The sequence below is a fragment of the Gadus morhua genome, chromosome 12, assembly GCF_902167405.1.
Source record: "Gadus morhua chromosome 12, gadMor3.0, whole genome shotgun sequence".
Classification (NCBI taxonomy): Eukaryota; Metazoa; Chordata; class Actinopteri; order Gadiformes; family Gadidae; genus Gadus; species Gadus morhua.
The window spans coordinates 4,766,986-4,784,231 of record NC_044059.1 but is presented as its reverse complement, the minus strand read 5'-3'; the positions used below and the strand labels follow the sequence as shown (position 1 = coordinate 4,784,231).

Genomic DNA, 17,246 nt, shown 5'->3' with positions numbered 1-17,246 from the left:
AGGGAAGGAACACACAATCTCTTCTTATAGTAGGCCCTTATTATATTAATGTATGCATGAATTACTCTGAAAATAAACCATGTCTTCTAGCATCATTTTACATTTCAGCAGAGCTTCCACGTGTTGCAGAATATATTCGCTGACTGACATGTGCTTGGAAGCGTTGTGAATGCTTGCGCGGGAGCGAGCGTTTTAGGCGTGCGCGCGGAACAGGGGGCCAATAAGATGCGTGAGCTGCAGAAGAGGTATAAAAGTAGCAGCTCTCTGACGGTTAGCGCAAACAGCTGAGAGAGCCCGATCAGTCTTTATCCTACAGACTCTAGCTCTCCTTTTACTTCAACACTGCTCGGAGTAACTGCGGAATAACTAGACGACATTTTCTCGCTTCAACGTTTGGACTTTTGAAATCTTTTAAACGCTCATTTTTGCTTTATTTCTTTTGACGGAATAAAATCTCAAGACTCCGTGACAATGCGTCTGATTCAGAACATGATCACCATCGCCGAATGCCCGACTCCGGAGTGCCCTTCCAACCGGGTCATCAAAATAGCTGTGATCGGTGGCAGTGGGGTTGGCAAAACAGGTACGACTATCATCCAGTTTCCTCAGCTCTCTCCGTGGTTTATCACACAAATGATTCCGATGCAAATTGAAAAAAAATGTATAGCCTGTTCTAACATTCATCTTTTTTTTCTCCTAACAGCGCTTGTGGTGAGGTTTCTAACAAAACGTTTCATCGGAGACTACGAGAGAAATGCCGGTAAGACCACAGACTTAAATGAAATTACTAGTATTTCGGGAAAAGTGTATTTATTTTTTTGCTTATCTTTGGCTGTGCCAAACGTGTCTTCATATTCGTGGTTTTAACCGTGTGTCTTCGCTCCTTCTCTGCAGGTAACCTATACTCACGAGAGGTGCAGGTCGACGGCGAGCAAGTAGCCGTGCAGGTCCAGGACACACCCGGCGTCGAGGTACGTTCCTCCCGCACTCAGATTGATCACAACCCCCTCATAACCATCCCCACCACCCGGTTCATTGGACGCTTGTGACAACCGCCTGTAATCATAGTGTTTTAATGGTAAAGCGCTTTTCGAATCACTCAGATACTTGACTGAGTATACGATACAATTGTAAAACATTAAATCGAATATCCCCAAAAAAAGGGCAGACATTTAAACCATTCTAAATATTAAATCGTTTCCGTTTTTAAAAGACTTGTCACGCATTTAACTATTCGAAAAATAAAGTGTTTAGAGTTTTGAGTTTTGTTTTTTTGCTCCCCGAGAAGCTTTTTACTGTTAGTTTTGGGCGAAGTTCCAATGTCTCATTCCTTCCCCTGTACATTACCGAGTCTGGCAGGCTGATTTCCCCTTTAGACTAATGGTTGTCTGAGACAGAGTAAACGATAGCCCAGACAATCCTCCACTCTCTCTCGCTCTCCCTCTGCCTCACTCTGTCTGCAACTCGCCCAGCTGTAACCTCCGCCAGCCAGCCACAGCATTCCATCCATTAGAGGCCACCAGTTACCTAACCGCAAAAAAACATTGAGTCCACTTCCAACCCAACTCGCCCAACTTGTCCTCACTGTTCAGCATCTCGGGTGACATGAGTCCAAATACCTGCCAATAAAACGGTGATCTAATAAATCTCCTGCCCTCTTGTTCTCCTCAGATGACCAACAATGCGGTCCTCCTCTTCCCCGACCACGTGACCCGCTCTGTCCAATGGGCGGACGCGGTGGTGCTGGTCTATTCGGTGGCGGATCGCGCCAGCTTCGACCTGATCTCCGGCCTCCACCAACAGGTGGTGCAATCGGGCGGCGCCCAGCCACACGGCCCCCCGCCTCCCATCATCCTCCTGGCCAACAAGTCTGACCTGGTGCACCTGCGCCAGGTGGACCCCGAGCAGGGCCCCCTGCTGGCGGCGGCGTTGGGCTGCAGCTTCTACGAGCTGTCTGCCAGCGAGGACTACAGCCAGGTGCACGGCGCCTTCCACCGGCTCTGCGGCGAGCTGGCCAAGCGGCCCGCCCCCGCCCCCGCCCTGGCCGTGGCGACCTCCAACTCGGAGAAGAGGCGCTCGGCACTCATCCCGCGGCCAAAGTCGCCCAACATGCAGGACCTGAAGCGGCGCTTCAAGCAGGCGCTGTCGGCCAAGGTGCGCACCGCTACATCTGTGTGAGCTGTGGGAAGGGGGAGTGGAGAGAACCACCGAAGAACAGATTGAACAGAACAGAACAGAACAGAGGAGTTGAGTTGAAGGTCCTCTCGCTTCACGTCAAGGCTTCTGGGATGCGTCGAGTACCAGACTACTCGGACAGTGCCAGAGACTGTCGCGACCTCTAGTTTGGGCCAATCATCGGGGGTGCAGAATTGTGTAACGGTTTGACCCGATTGGTGGAGGGGGTTGAAAGGTTGAGATCCCCGATCAGCCACGAAGACCAAGGAGAAGGACAAGCCTGAGATCGATAACTGCAGACAGACACACGGTGACTCCAGAACTATAGCTCAAGCCTTCATCAACAGCCAGGCTGCTGCTGCTGCTGCTGCTGCCCTGGCAACGGGCCCGGTGAAGGGCATGCTGGGTATTTTTCCCTGAAGGCCATTGTGGTTTCTTCAGTATTTATCCAAGCTGTGACAGAGTTAAACAAGAGCCTAGTAAGGGCTGGCTCTAGACTGTTTGAACTTTATCGTTATGCTGAGCAGAGTGGATGTACTCTGCCTCACACAAACAGAAAGAAGCATTATGTTGTGTTTCTTGAATTTGTTTTATCATGCACTTTAGGAGTTCAGTCACTTATTTATTGTACTTTATTTTTCTCCTGTTTTGATAAAATAAAATTGTTACGTTTGATAAAGGTCTCTGGTTTTCACAAAAAATGTTTTGAGTATCATTACCAGCCTGAGAAATTGCTGTAGATTCACCATTTACAAAACTGCCATTTCCAAGAGAGACGGCAGTAAAAAATTTGCAGTCAAAGATAAAACGTAGATCTGCAACAACCAGCATGATGACTCAGCCGAAGTGTGAAGTGTTTGTGGGTGTGTGTGAGAAAAGCTGTTGCATCAACGCAAAGGGAAACCTTGGGGATGGCTTAGCACTATGGAGGTAGGTCGGCAACAAATAAAGGTTGGCACTATGGAGCTGGCTTAGGCCTAAAGAGATAGGCTAACACTATGGGTTGCATTAGCGGGAGCTAGCCCTAACACTATCTAGATCGATAAGCATAAAGAAAAGGAATATAAACGGATTCGACCAATACCAGCTCACTTCTCCTACACACCAGTTAATCTCTATAAAATCGACAAAAGCCTCCCTAACACTTGCCCATCTATTGATAACATTAATCCTTATTCCCCCTCACACTCGGTGATCACTAGCACACCTTATCAACCAAAATCACAACCTAAACACTGGGCCGCCTATCCCATACATCAATATCCCCCTTTGACCGCCCAACCATTACCCTATATTAATCATTAAACCACGGCCCACACTCATAACCAGAAACAGACTGTATGGGAGACTGATGGCTACCTCTTATAAAGCCTACAGGTGAGTAATAACTCATGAGGGAATTTCATTAGTTAATGCATGTTCTTGCCGCATTCGCACAAACACAAACATACACAGTTAATTGATTTGTGATAGTGGTTTTACATCAGAATGCTGCATGGGATTTTTTGCTGGCGATACTCCAAAATAAATACAATTACTGTATCCTAGGCTAATCTAAACTTTGTTTTGCCCAATCTGGCATTTTCCAATATGACAAATAATTGCACGATTAATGCATTGGCCAAAGAAATATTACTCGGTACTGACTTGACTGTTTGTGTGAAGTGGTATCTAATTAAGTTATTTTTCAGGTGTAGTGTAGTTTTTGCATAGGCTGTTATTTTTCACAAGGTGAACATTCTGGAATACATCTCAAATTCAAAACTTGCTTGTTTTGTTATTGTGTTGGGGGAACAGTTTGTGAAATACACCAGAGACCCGTGTTTAGTTAAAACATACTACAGAACAGGACATCCAAGCAGTGTGTTGCCGTCCGACCCTATTCCTTTCTCTATTATTCACTCTCTACCTCCCTCTATGCCAACCTCTGTTCCTCTCTCTCTCTCTACTGCTCGCTAGCTTCCCCCCTCTCTCTCTCAATCAATCTACCGCCAACTCTCTTCCTCTTTCTCTACCTCTTTTGTCCCTCTCTCTTTCATCCTCTATTTGTCTTTCTAGCTCTCTCTCTACTTATCTTCCTCTCTCTCTATTTCTGCCTCCCTCTACCACTCTCTTTGTATAGTATTCCGTGACAGGAGACAATGAACACAAGTCCCAACCGTTTGCTGGTTGTGTGAGGCCGAAGAAGAGTGTTTATTAAGTGTCGGCATTCACACTGCAGTGTGTTTGTGGGGCTGCATGTGTGAATGTTTGTTTGTGTGTATGTCAGTGTGTGTGTGTCACGTGTGAGAGTGTGTGGAGATGTGTCAGTGTACCTGGGTGTGTATGGAGTGTGTCTGTGTGGTATAAACGTGTAAAGTGCATGGGTGAGTGTGTGTGTGTGTGTGTGTGTGTGTGGGGGGGGGGGGGTTGTAACTGGTTGGATACTGGGTGAACATATTGTGACCAATGGCGCATCTTCACGTGACGGTGTGTGTGTGGTGTTTCGTTTGTTTTCGCTAAATCTCAGATTTATTGCCACACCTGCCTCTCCACACGGCCTCGCTGCTAGATTCTAACCAGCAATTAACTAGCTGCTAACTAGCACACATGCAGAGATGCATCATTAGCACATTTAACAATCCTACATGAACTAATCCCAGCATACTTGCTAACACAAAGCGTAATAGCCAGGTGTGGTACTCTGTAGTATTCTGCACTCAACAGTGAACATAACAAAACAAAACAAACACAACAAGTGAATATCCTACTCTGGTACACACACAGTCAAACACAAAAACAACGGCAATCACACAAATATATGAGTCCATGTTTAAATGTATTTATTTATATCTTCAAAACATGAATATTGATTTGCTTTACAGGTTGGGTTTGGATTAAAAATAGAAACGGAATAGAAGGTGACGAAGACGTAGGAATGCTGGATCGGGGCCTGGCGATCCGTCCCACGCAGCGCTGCGTCCAGGCGAGGCGTGCAGGCGCGGCGGGGCGTGCACGTGTCCCTGTGAGAGGGTGGCCACGTGCGGCACTCAGACGCCGATGTCGGGGGCCAGCCTTTGGGTGGTGAGGAGGAGCTCCGCTACGTCTGTGGGTCGCAGGAGTCTGGTGGATACCACGAGAACCTGGAGAACCCACAGCACAGCACATAACATAACATGACCATAACATAACCACAGATCACATGACCATAACATAACCACACAGCAAAATCCATGTGTGACCACAGGCCACAACCCGAACCCGGAGCACACACAACACATAACATTAACAACGACTACAGATCACATCACCAGAGAGGGATGATTTTAGTAATTTTAAAATGATTTATTTTATCTTCAGTGTTTATTGGCCAATCGGATTTGTCTTGAGACGATTGCGATTCAGCCTTTTCCTTTAACGACATAGAGAAGAAAGATTAGAAAGAAAAGAAAACTGAACCATATTTTTTTTTACATACTTCCATATTGTTTTGTAATGCAAGCTGCATTGATTATTGCATTGTTCATAGAAAGTCATATTTGTGACAAAAGCTTTTTCTCTAATAAAATATTAGATAAGTTAATTCATCTGTTGACATCTTTAATGATCATCACAAAAGTAGGAAGTGATTAACATACTGAGTAGAAAACTCAGATGAAGAAAGAAAATCGTTGCATCGAGAGATTCCCACCCCTATCTTCCAAGGCCAGTGTACAACAAAGCCAGCCTTGCAGCACACAGACACAATCATGAGGAGAACTGGCCGTCTGGCCTGTACACCAGACGACAGAGACCCCAAGCAGAGCCGCTGGACAACCAAGCAGAACAGAGAAACATAACTCAAGGGGACCACTGTTCCATTGAAATGTCCCCACAACGTGACATTCACCAGTCGGACCCCACAAGACGCAAAGCGATGAGCCTAGCATACGCACGTGTCTGTTTGTGTGTGTGTGTGTGTGTGTGTGTGTGTGTGTGTGTGTGTGTGTGTGTGTGTGTGTGTGTGTGTGTGTGTGTGTGTGTGTGTTTGTGTAGGAAATAACACATGCCTCCCCTCTGCTCTTTTTCTGATTACAGATGGCCTTCTTTGATCCTGTCTTTCATTCCCTGCCTCCCTCCCCCCTCGGCTTTTGTAACCACACATTCAAAGAACACACACACACACACACACACACACACACACACACACACACACACACACACAGCACGACCTGCCCCGCCCCCGCCTTGCCCCTGTCTCTTCTCATGCTCACCCCACATGCCTGCGACACGGAACAACTAGCTGACATGTGACCGTTCACCGCATGTGCCGCCGTCCAACGCACCCGCAGACGCTCAGGGAGACACGCTCCACCGGCACATGCAGGAGCATCCCCCGCCATGGGGGGGGGGGGGGGCATGCGGGGGGCTAGGCCCTGGTGCTGGGTTGCCACGGCAGCGCAGCCGGGTGTTGCCGGTGGATATAGGTCAGGTGGCTTTCTGTGAAGGTGAGGCTAGGCTAACCGACCGCTAGGCTAACAGACGTAGGAGGCTGACACATGCAAGTCGACACGCAGCCTAGAGCACGGGGTGTAGCAGGCTGGCTAACACGTGGAGGCTAACCACGCAGACTATTATGCAGGCTAACGCGTGAAGGCGCACACAGAATAAAACACCAGGCTAACACACACACTCACACACGAGGCTAACCCCACGCTCCCCACGCTCAACGTGTTGGGCGCTGATCTAACCTGGCTTCCTGGTTTGTGGGCGGCGGCCACATCTCGGACCAGCCTGAGTTCTGATGGGGTGACTCCGCCCACCAGGAAGAGGAGGAGCAGCGGGTGGTCGCTGGGGTGAGGCCGGGTCACCTGGAACACAGACACACAGGTCACTAAGACAAGGAAGGGGGCTCAGTACAGGTAGGTACAGGTAGATACAGGGCGACACGGGCAAGTAGGCACTGGTAGGTACTGGTAGATACAGGTAGAGGTAGAGGTAGATACAGGTAGGTAGGAATAGGAAGACTGCAGAAATTGGAGTTCCAAACCCAGAACTTTTTGGCTTGCCTGTGCTTAAAACAACAAAAAAGGGATGAAATGTGAGTCCTTCAACACACACACACACACACACACACACACACACACACACACACACACACACACACACACACACACACACACACACACACACACACACTCGTTGCCATAGAGATTTTTCCCATATGAGCCAGGTGTCTGCGATCCCCAGGTATTAATTCCAATCCCTTCTAACACAATGCAGCGCATCCACAATCACCCAGGACGTAGGCAATAACAACACAATTCAGGTTTTATACATTCTTGTTATTTCAGGATGGATGGCTGGAAAGAATTCTCTGCAGCACACAGCACACATGACAGACACACACACACACACATACACACACCCACACACACACAGAGGATGAATTAACGCCTTGTGTGTATCTTCGGCCGCATCCTATTGGCCAGCAGGTGTGTGTGTCTGTGGGGAGGCGGTGCTGTGGTGGGGAGAGGGGGGAGAGGGGGGAGAGGATTGATTTCTCTGGATTGCGAATGCTAAGCAAGCAATCGGTGTGGGGCCGTGGGGGGGGGGGGGGGGGGGGGGGGGGGGGGGGAAGGGGAGGGGACGAGAGTGTGTGTGTGTGTGAGAGTGGGATGGAGGTGTAACAGACACAGGGTGGTAGAACATGTGAGCCTCAGGAGGTTGCATGTGCATCACAGCCGGGACTCAACATGTGCTGCTGGATCAATGCTACTCACACAAACACACACACACACACACACACACATACATAGACGCACACGCACCACACACACATTAACAGACACACAAAAGAGAAAGTCAAGACAAGTCAATTGTAATTGTATGGCCCTTAACCACAGTTAGAGTCTCTAAGGGCTTTACTTGCCATACACTGTATTTATGACACCCCCCTGACCCTATGAAGGAAGCAACCTTGAGAAGGAACGTGAGGAACGTGAGAAGAGTGGGGGATTCCTCCTTCCACACACACGCACGCACGCACGCACACACACACACACACACACACACACACACACACACACACACGCACACACGCACACACACACACACACACACACACACACACACACACACACACGCACGTTAGCATATAGCTGTGACTTGCTCTGTGTGTATCTTAATGTCTGTATTTGCTGTCTAGCAGGTGGACATCTCTCAACACGTTCTCAAAGGAAAGGTCAGCTTCTGAGCGGAGCTTCGGAGTGTATGGGTGTAGCTGTGTGTGAGTGTGTGCATGTGCTTGGCGCACGTGAAGGCACAGAGCAGTGGAGGTGCAGCAGCAGGGTGTGAGACGTGACGTCGGACACTTCTCTGGTGCTTATTACCCATGATGCACCAGGGCCAAGGACAGTAAAGTAGAGTTATATGGCGTTGGGATTGTTAACTATAGGTTAGGCTGAGGGGTGTTTCGGTAAGGGTTTGGCGTGGTAGGGGTCAGGGTAGTGTTCCCATTACGTGGTTCATGTTGGATGTGAGAACATTGGCCGTACGGAAAGCCAACTGCAGACCTGAAAGGGTCAGTTCTAAAAATGCATTGTTCGCCTCTGGGCTGCAATTACTGTGCACGTGCGCACACAAACACACACACACACACACACACACACACACACACACACACACACACACACACACACACACACACACACACACACACACACACACACACACACACACACACACACACATTCTCTCTCTCACACACACAGACAGACACAGACACACACACATGCGTACACAGTCAAAAGCACACGCACATAGAAGTATACATGCTAACGGATACAAACTGCTAATGCACACGTTTACAAAAACGCTCACACACACACCCCAGCAGAACGCTGACCAAGCCCTGGTGAGGAATGCTTTGAGTTAGTCCAGCGTGCAGATGCCAGACTTTTATGGCGCAGAGAGTGTGTGTGTTGCGGTGGTTATATATATATATCTTTATGGGATGTGTGCTGCTGTGTGCAGGGTGTACCCAGGCCTCAGGGACAGATTTACAGCCTGGGCCGGTCCGTCTCCGTGGTGACTGGAGGAGACGCAGGTCGCCGTGGTTACGCAGACAGAGCAAGGCCACCGTGGTCCCTCTAACCAGCACCAGATGTCCGAGGGCATGGTTTAACTAGCCCAGCCAGTCCACGAGTCAGAAATATACTTTATATAAATACACCTCTAAATAGTAGCCTTTAATAATAACAAAGTCTACCTGTCAGTTCATCTGTGTGTGTGGCCGCCTTTCCGTCCCACTTTAATGACCATGTTGAAGTTGATGTTGGTGTGTGTGTGTTTGTGTGCGTGTGGCTGTGTACATCAGTGTTTGTGTGTGCGTCAGCCAGAGGTTGTGTGTGTTGTGTGTGTGTGCTTCTGAGGGTATACATCAGTGGATGTGTGTGTGTGTGTGTGTGTGTGTGTGTGTGTGTGTGGCTGTGTGTGTGTGTGTGTGTGGCTGTGTGTGTGTGTGTGTGGCTGTGTGCGTGTGTGTGTGTGTGTGCATGCGTGTGTGTGTGTGTGTGTGTGTGTTACCTTCATAAACATGCTGAAGCCGGTCTTCAGTAGGTCAGTGAGTCCTCCAGACATGTGCTCCAGGTCGGGACAGTCCCGGTGGTCAGGGTGGAAGACCTCTTGTAGCACCTGCTCCAGGAAGGGCTGGTAGGACGCCTGCACACAACCACACACACAAACAAACACACAGGTCAGATATAAATACTGGGGGGAAGGTCACTAGGAGAAGGCTCATGAGGAGAAATGATGATTCAGAGAAACACTTAACAGGATAAAAGGTGGTTTTAAAAATAACAATATGGAGATGCTTGAAGGGGTTTGTGTGTGTGTTTGTGTTTAAAGAGTGTGTCAGGTTTTAATTAGGCTTTGTCAGTATAATCAGCACATTACCATGTGTGTTGGTTTGTGTCTGTGTGGGTGCGTGTGTGTGTAAGTATGTGTGTGAGTATGTGTTTATAGAGTGTGTTCAGGCATAACTAAACCTTCATCAGTATAATCAGCACATTAGTGTGTGCATGTGTGTTTATGTATGTGTGTGTGTTTATGTTTGTGTGTTCATATAAAGGTGTGTGTCTGTGTGTGTGTGTGCATATGCATGCGTTTGTGTCTGCGTGTTTATGTTTGTCAGTGCATATGCAGGTGTGTGTGTGTGTGTGTGCATATGCATTTGTGTGTGTGTGTGTGTGCGTGTGTGTGTGTGTGTGTTTGTGTGTGGGAAGATGCATGAGAAGGAGGTTGGTCACTGTGCTCTTCTACGACATAGAAGAGCCTTCCGGCTTTAACAAACATGGTTTTATCAGTGTCAAACAGCTGGTGACCTTACTGTGAACAACATCTCAAATAGTTCAACATCATATTCGACAAAATCAAGATCAACAAAACATTTGACATGTATAAAAATATAGAAGAGTAAGTGGTATTACATTGAACCTCCTGAAGGTTAACATTGTGGATTGTTTTTTTTATGTGAGAATGTTTACTTAAACAAAATAGATGGATGGCATTTAGGTAGGAAAGTTCCCCTGAAACAGCTATATTCATCCTCTCTGATTTACTAGGAATTGCTTCATTCCTAGGAATCCAGTCGCACACACACACACACACACACACACACACACACACACACACACACACACACACACACACACACACACGGTTTTATTTTATCAGTGTAATTCATTGAACCTCCTGAAGGGTAACAGATACATTGTGGATCTTATTATATTTTTATGTGAGAATGTTTACCTGAAGGGGACATATTATGAAAACAACACTTTTCCTGGGATTTGGGGTATCTGGTGCCCCCACAAGAATACAAGCTTTAAAAAAAAGTCTGTACATGAGTTTTTGAGTGAGATATGCATTTCTGAAAGTACCCCGCCTACAGTTACCAAACATGCGAGTCAGTTTTGGCGCCCCCTCCTACGTAGGAAGGGGGCACATTTGAATATTACCTCCCACTTCCCCACCCCCCTCCAATCAGAACATAGCTAAGATTTTGTGGACAAACAAACGGATGGGTGGAGATGTTCGCGCATTTCAGAAGCAGGGATAATGGAGGAGAAATGGATTGTACTCCCGGAGCTGAGCTGCCGGACTGCCGCTGAGCTCCCACCATCGGAGCTGCCTGACTGCCGCTGAAGCTCTGGCGGCAGTCAGGCAGCTCCGGCCGGGGAGCTTCGGCGGCAGTCCGGCAGCTCAGCTCCGAGAGTGCAATCCCTTTCTGCTCCATGTCTCGGTTCAATATGGACTTCAGAAAGTCAGGGCCAAAGTTCCTTCCCCCATTCTTCTCAATCATGGCCGAGATAACCCCCTCTACGAGTCTTTACTTGTTGTGGAAGTACCAGAGATGTAAGACGCAGTCTTGATGATTCATTATATCATCCGAGGCGCACATAGCTTTTGGCCGTGATATTAGATGTAATATTATAGAGCTGTTAAGCGATTAAAATATTTAATCGTGATTAATCGCATTAATGTCATAGTTAACTCACGATTAATCGCAAATTATTTTTCTATGCTAAATATCCCTTGATTTTTTTGTCCCATAATTCTTCTAATTTTTATTCTCTTATCACCATGGTGAAGTGCATCGGCTTGCCGTGTGCAAATGATTTTTTATTGATAACATTGGCATATACTGATCAAAACAGGACGATACAAAAAAAACGCCTATAGTGCAATTAAACGACTGCTTTGAACAAATGTCATTTGAACATAGCAGCCAGGCTACTGCTTCTTTGTTTTGAGCCAAAGAAAAAAAAAAAAAAAAAATGTTTTTTTGTAAATAAAATAATTGCGTTAATCGCGCGATAATTTTTTAACGCCGTTAAAATTGGTTTGCGTTAACGCCGTTAATAACGCGTTTAACTGACAGCTCTTACCTATATATAATATTATTATTATATTATATATAGAGATCCGGGAGTCTGCAAACAGCAACAATCACTTCTCCTCCATGCTGTGGTTCACTCTGACAGCTCATTGGTCAATAGGCAGCAGCTCATTTGCATTAAAGGTACAGACACCAGAAACGGCGCATTAGGCAAGGTTTTTTATTTCCAGCAAACCGCTTAAAAAAACATTTTTTCTGAAACTCCTATACTATGTTTACTTGTTGGGAAAACTCCTTTAAACAAAATAGATGACGGCAATATTGTAGGAAAGTTCCCCTGAAACAGCTATATTCATCCTGCCTGATTTACTAGGAATTGCTTCATTTCTAAGAATCCAGTCACAATCACACACACACACACACACACACACACACACACACACACACACACACACACACACACACACACACACACACACACACACACACACACACACACACACACACACACACACACACACACACACACGCGCGCAGGCATGGGCACAATCACACACATAGAGAGGCAGACAAACACACATGCACACACTTCCTATAGCACCTTAGCTAAAACAGGCAGAGAGGAAGCTATACTCCTACACTACGACGTCATCGTCTAACCTACATAAATATAACCAAATAAGTAAACAACTACAAGCCTGCAGCCCCGGTCAAACGACTTCCAACAGGGGGACCAGTAAACACTTTCAATGATTCACACACACACACAAAACTAATCGGAGACACGAACATCCAGGTGCAACACTTAAACACTCATCCAAGCCTGGACAGACACCCACACACAAACATACACACACACAGACACACACAAAGTCTTGCCAACCCCCCCCCCACAAAAATACAAATATTCACAAATAAACACACACACACACACAAACATACATATATATATATATATATATATATATATATATATATATATATATATATATATATATAAAAACACAGACACACAAACAGACACATATAAACATACCCACACAAACACTGCACTCCTACCCTCTCTATTTTGATCACAGAGGTTTAACCTGGTGATGAACAGCACGATTAAACAGCATCAACACTCTCCCACGCCACCAAACATGGCCCCCAAACACCCCCCCCCCCCCTCCCCGGTCACCGCCACCTCCTCATTGTTATTCATCAACAACTTGCTCTCTTTTGTTTATTTAAAGTGCCGCTAAAGTACAGTACATCCTATCTCATCTGTCAACAACACAAGTGTCTTTGAAATCCCACGGAAGAAACACTGACAGTAAAAAGGATTGCGTGTGAAAGTGTGACTTTCTTTTATACTACTGTGTATTGATATTCTATTAAGGTCTTTATTTATCATGAAAACATCAATTATTTTCTCTTTTGCTCTTTCTCTCTATGTTTCTGTGTCTCCCTCTCTCTCTTAATTAAATCACATTCAATTCAATTCAATGGGGCAATTAATGCCATGGGAAACATATGTTGCCGTTGCCAAAGCAAGAGTGAAATTAAAACAAAGATAAACAAGTGTTAAGAAATGTATAGAGCTGTGAATCATTTCAATCGAATCATTTAAAAAATATATAAATAAGCAAATATTAAAGTACAAACAGAATTGTTTTGGTTTTACGCTTGAAAAAAAATCTCTCTCTCTCTCTCTCTCTCTCTCTCTCTCTCTCTCTCTCTCTCTCTCTCTCTCTCTCTCTCTCTCTCTCTCTCTCTCTCTCTCTCTCTCTCTCTCTCTCTCTCTCTCTCTCTCTCTCTCTCTCTCTCTCTCTCTCATTACACAGGCTTGTTGAACGTGAACAGTTCTCTGGACTCAAAGTAACATAATGTTCTTGTTGGATCACACCAACACCACCAGCCTCTCCGAGACAAATCACATCTGTTTAATATCCGCCTCTAAGAGCGAGACATCAGGTCTGAGAGCGTCAGCGAGAGCAAGAATGAGAGAGGGAGAGATTGTACTTAAAACTCTTTTGTCTACAACCCCCAGGATACATGTGCTATATTCCCCATTTGAACATTCTCTGGAATGTGGCTAATATTTAAATGTTATTATGCATAACATTTTGCTACTCATCATATATTTTTCTTTTTGTTATTTTATCAGTGCCTCTTTTTAATGATTTGATATCATTTTGCTAATGCCTGCTAAGAATGTACTGCTTGCCATGTCTAAACACATTGACTTAGGTTATTATTGAGAGAATGACACACAGAGAGAATGTGAGAGGGAAAAAGTGAGGGCGAGTCACAGATGAAGCCAGCTAGATATTAAAAGGACTGTGGATTGGCATACAGCCAGAGCTTTAGACCATGGAGCTGTAGGGGTTTATACACTATTTATCATACTATTTATCATATGTAAACGCTTCTACGAGCGATGAAGAAACGCAGTGAACACAAATGTCAACGCTACGATTCTTACCCTCCTAGTATCCTTGGACATGCAGCTTGGAACCGAACAAGTCGTATGTTGTCCAAACTGTATGACTCGAATCGAATGTCAAAACATTGTGATGAACTTGTGTGCACGGTGGGTTTTTGAATGTTTTTTGAAAATAAGGTCTATCGGTATCGTTACTTAATTCCAAAACATCCAACCTTGGACTTGGTTAGCAGCAGAATGTGTGCACAATGTAATTAAAGTCATCTTGACCTACGAACAACTCGGATAGGCTGGGTAAGGCCTTCAAAACATGCGAATGGCGGATTCTGTAAAGAGCAGCCTCTTTACAGAATGGCGTGCTGTGGAACATTTTCACTTAAAGTACCTCAGATAATAAGCTAACAGGAAGCTAGGACCACCACACAGTCCTGCGCTAATGGAAATGAAAAGTATGCGCGCACACACACACACACACACACACACACACACACACACACACACACACACACACACACACACACACACACACACACACACACACACACACACACACACACACACACACACACACAGGTCTCTGGGAACTTATGCGCAGGTTTAGAAAATGATATGTGATTGGTCTGTTATTATGTTGCAGCTCTACTCGCAGGGCTGTGGTCAAGTCGACTTGGTTTCAAGTTTTATTTAAGTATGATAAATGTAGAAATGTTTACTCAAAAAAACTCTGATAAAGATGCACTCATTGATTTACGGCAGTAAAAAGTACAAGCCATTCTTCTCTCTGAAGTCGAGAGGAAAAATACATATAAGACCCAGAGAAATCAATCATTTATACAGCCATAACATGTTCTGAGAAACATCACTAATGTAACAATGGGCTTAGACAAACAATAAGAACTTGCTACACATCACTTCGTTCCGGCAAATCCCTGTCCTCTTGTTATGTTAACCAATCAGTCGTAGAGTTCAAACAACCACTGTGGTGTGTGTGTCTGCGTGTAAGCGGTTTTCATGCGGTTCTTTCCATGCGGTGATGGAGCTGTGCGGTCTGGACACGTGTGTCAGTAACCTTCATAGTGAAAGAGCTAGCTGTAGGCATGACGCTGGGAGAGGTATCATGGAACTCTCTCCATCTTTCGTTGTCTATCTCTGCCTCTCCCTGTCTCTCTTCAGCTCTCTAGCAAGAGCGATAATAACAGAAAGACAATTGTTTATTTCATAGACCTGAAACAGACTAACCAACAACCAATTATATGATTGTATTTCTAAAGCCATAAGCATAAGCATAAGCATATGTTTTTATGCATGTAAGTTTGTATGTATGCATGCATGTATGTATGTACGTTTGTATGGATGCATCCATATGTGTTAGTGTGTGCATGTATGTACGTGTTTATTTATGTGAACGTGTGTGTGTGTGTGTGTAACATTTGACCTGGTGGACTCCATCGCTGCCGGTGTAGACTGATTTGAGGTGTTTAAGGTGGTCTCGGAGGAGTGTCAGGCCACGGAGCGTTTCGAAGACCCTCTCCAACGCAGATTGGACCAGGGGAGCGGTCACCTCCTCCACACTCACACATCCTGACGGCAGAGAGGGGCAGGAGGTAGGAATAAGACTTATGGACAAAATTAATGATTACAATGATTACTATGATTTCAATTACAATTAGTGCTAACTAAGTAATGAACTTATCACCCATATAATAATCAATACAATCATAATGCAACAAACATGATAATGACTATGTAGATATTAATATTATGTAATTAATTAATATCGTTCATATATATCATGCATGTGCATATGTACACCAACAATGCAACCAAAAGTACACAGACAAAACAAACAATCCCACACACTACAACTGATACTACACCGCCACAACTATACTACACCAACACTACAACTGATACTACAACAACAATACAACCAATACTACAACTAATGCACCACTACTACCACCACCAATACTCGATGGACATTACACCTCCTAATGCTCCTGCAGCGACAGTACAACCAGTGCTACAACCAGCCCCACGCTGAGGCCTGCTGTAACACCTCGGCGCACCTCAGAATCAAATCCTGCAACGTAGAGACTGTCTCAAAGGAAACCTGCAGCACATCAGAACGCCTGCTGTTGTGAGAGCATGATGATGCCCAAGCTATCCAGAGACCGGAACCTGGGGACCCATGTCCTGACACTACATGCGAGGGTTCGACCCACACGACATTGGGAGCCGGAGACCATCGTCGACGTATGGGAGGGAGATTATGGAGCAGAAACTGTCAAGTGTGAGAGGAGACCCCGGCTGCTGCTCCCAGCTGGGTGTGTGTTTAACCCAATTACAGCAGCAGCAGCAGCAGCAGCAGCAGCAGCAGCAGCAGCAGCAGCAGCAGCAGCAGCAGCAGCAGCAGCAGCAGCAGCAGAACACGGGACAAGAGCTCCTTTCTTCTCAGGCTGCTGGGTCATCACAAGCTAATGTTCCCTCTTAATGTAGAGAGCCCAGGGGGATGAAAGATTAACTGGCCAACAACCGCAACAGCAGACAGGCAGACGAATTGAAAAGGGAGGGAGGGCGACCGACTGAGAGGCGGGGAAGCAGAGAGGGGAGGCATGAGGGAGGGAGAGAAGGAGGGAGAAAGGCAGAGGGAGACAGATTGTCTGTCCCAAACCCTCTCCGTCGGTCAGACAGAAGGGCTGTGAGCAAGGGAGGGAGGGAGAGAGGCAGACAGAGACAGAGGAAGACACAAAGCCACAAACAGAGAGAGAGAGAGAGAGAGAG

The 17,246-nt window shown here is 45.9% G+C and overlaps 2 protein-coding genes across 2 annotated transcripts in view; one reads left to right on the top strand and one right to left on the bottom strand.

The window, feature by feature from the left end:
- The first annotated feature begins 249 nt into the window (after positions 1-249).
- On the top strand, positions 250-2,858 carry rasl11b (RAS-like, family 11, member B). The gene is made up of 4 exons (XM_030373547.1): positions 250-583; positions 704-760; positions 895-971; positions 1,672-2,858. Exons 1-4 carry the CDS (start codon positions 472-474, stop codon positions 2,176-2,178), a joined length of 753 nt encoding a protein of 250 aa, XP_030229407.1. The 5' UTR covers positions 250-471; the 3' UTR covers positions 2,179-2,858.
- A 2,116-nt stretch (positions 2,859-4,974) lies between these two features.
- The window catches only part of scfd2 (sec1 family domain containing 2), an 86,400-nt gene continuing 74,128 nt past the window's right edge, over positions 4,975-17,246 (bottom strand). Inside the window, exons 6-9 of the mRNA XM_030372615.1 lie at positions 15,898-16,043; positions 9,721-9,855; positions 6,885-7,004; positions 4,975-5,297 (exon numbers count right to left, since the gene is read on the bottom strand). Of these exons, the coding sequence (XP_030228475.1) occupies positions 5,205-5,297; positions 6,885-7,004; positions 9,721-9,855; positions 15,898-16,043 (494 nt within the window). The 3' untranslated portion in view covers positions 4,975-5,204. The remainder of the gene's footprint in view (positions 5,298-6,884; positions 7,005-9,720; positions 9,856-15,897; positions 16,044-17,246) is intronic.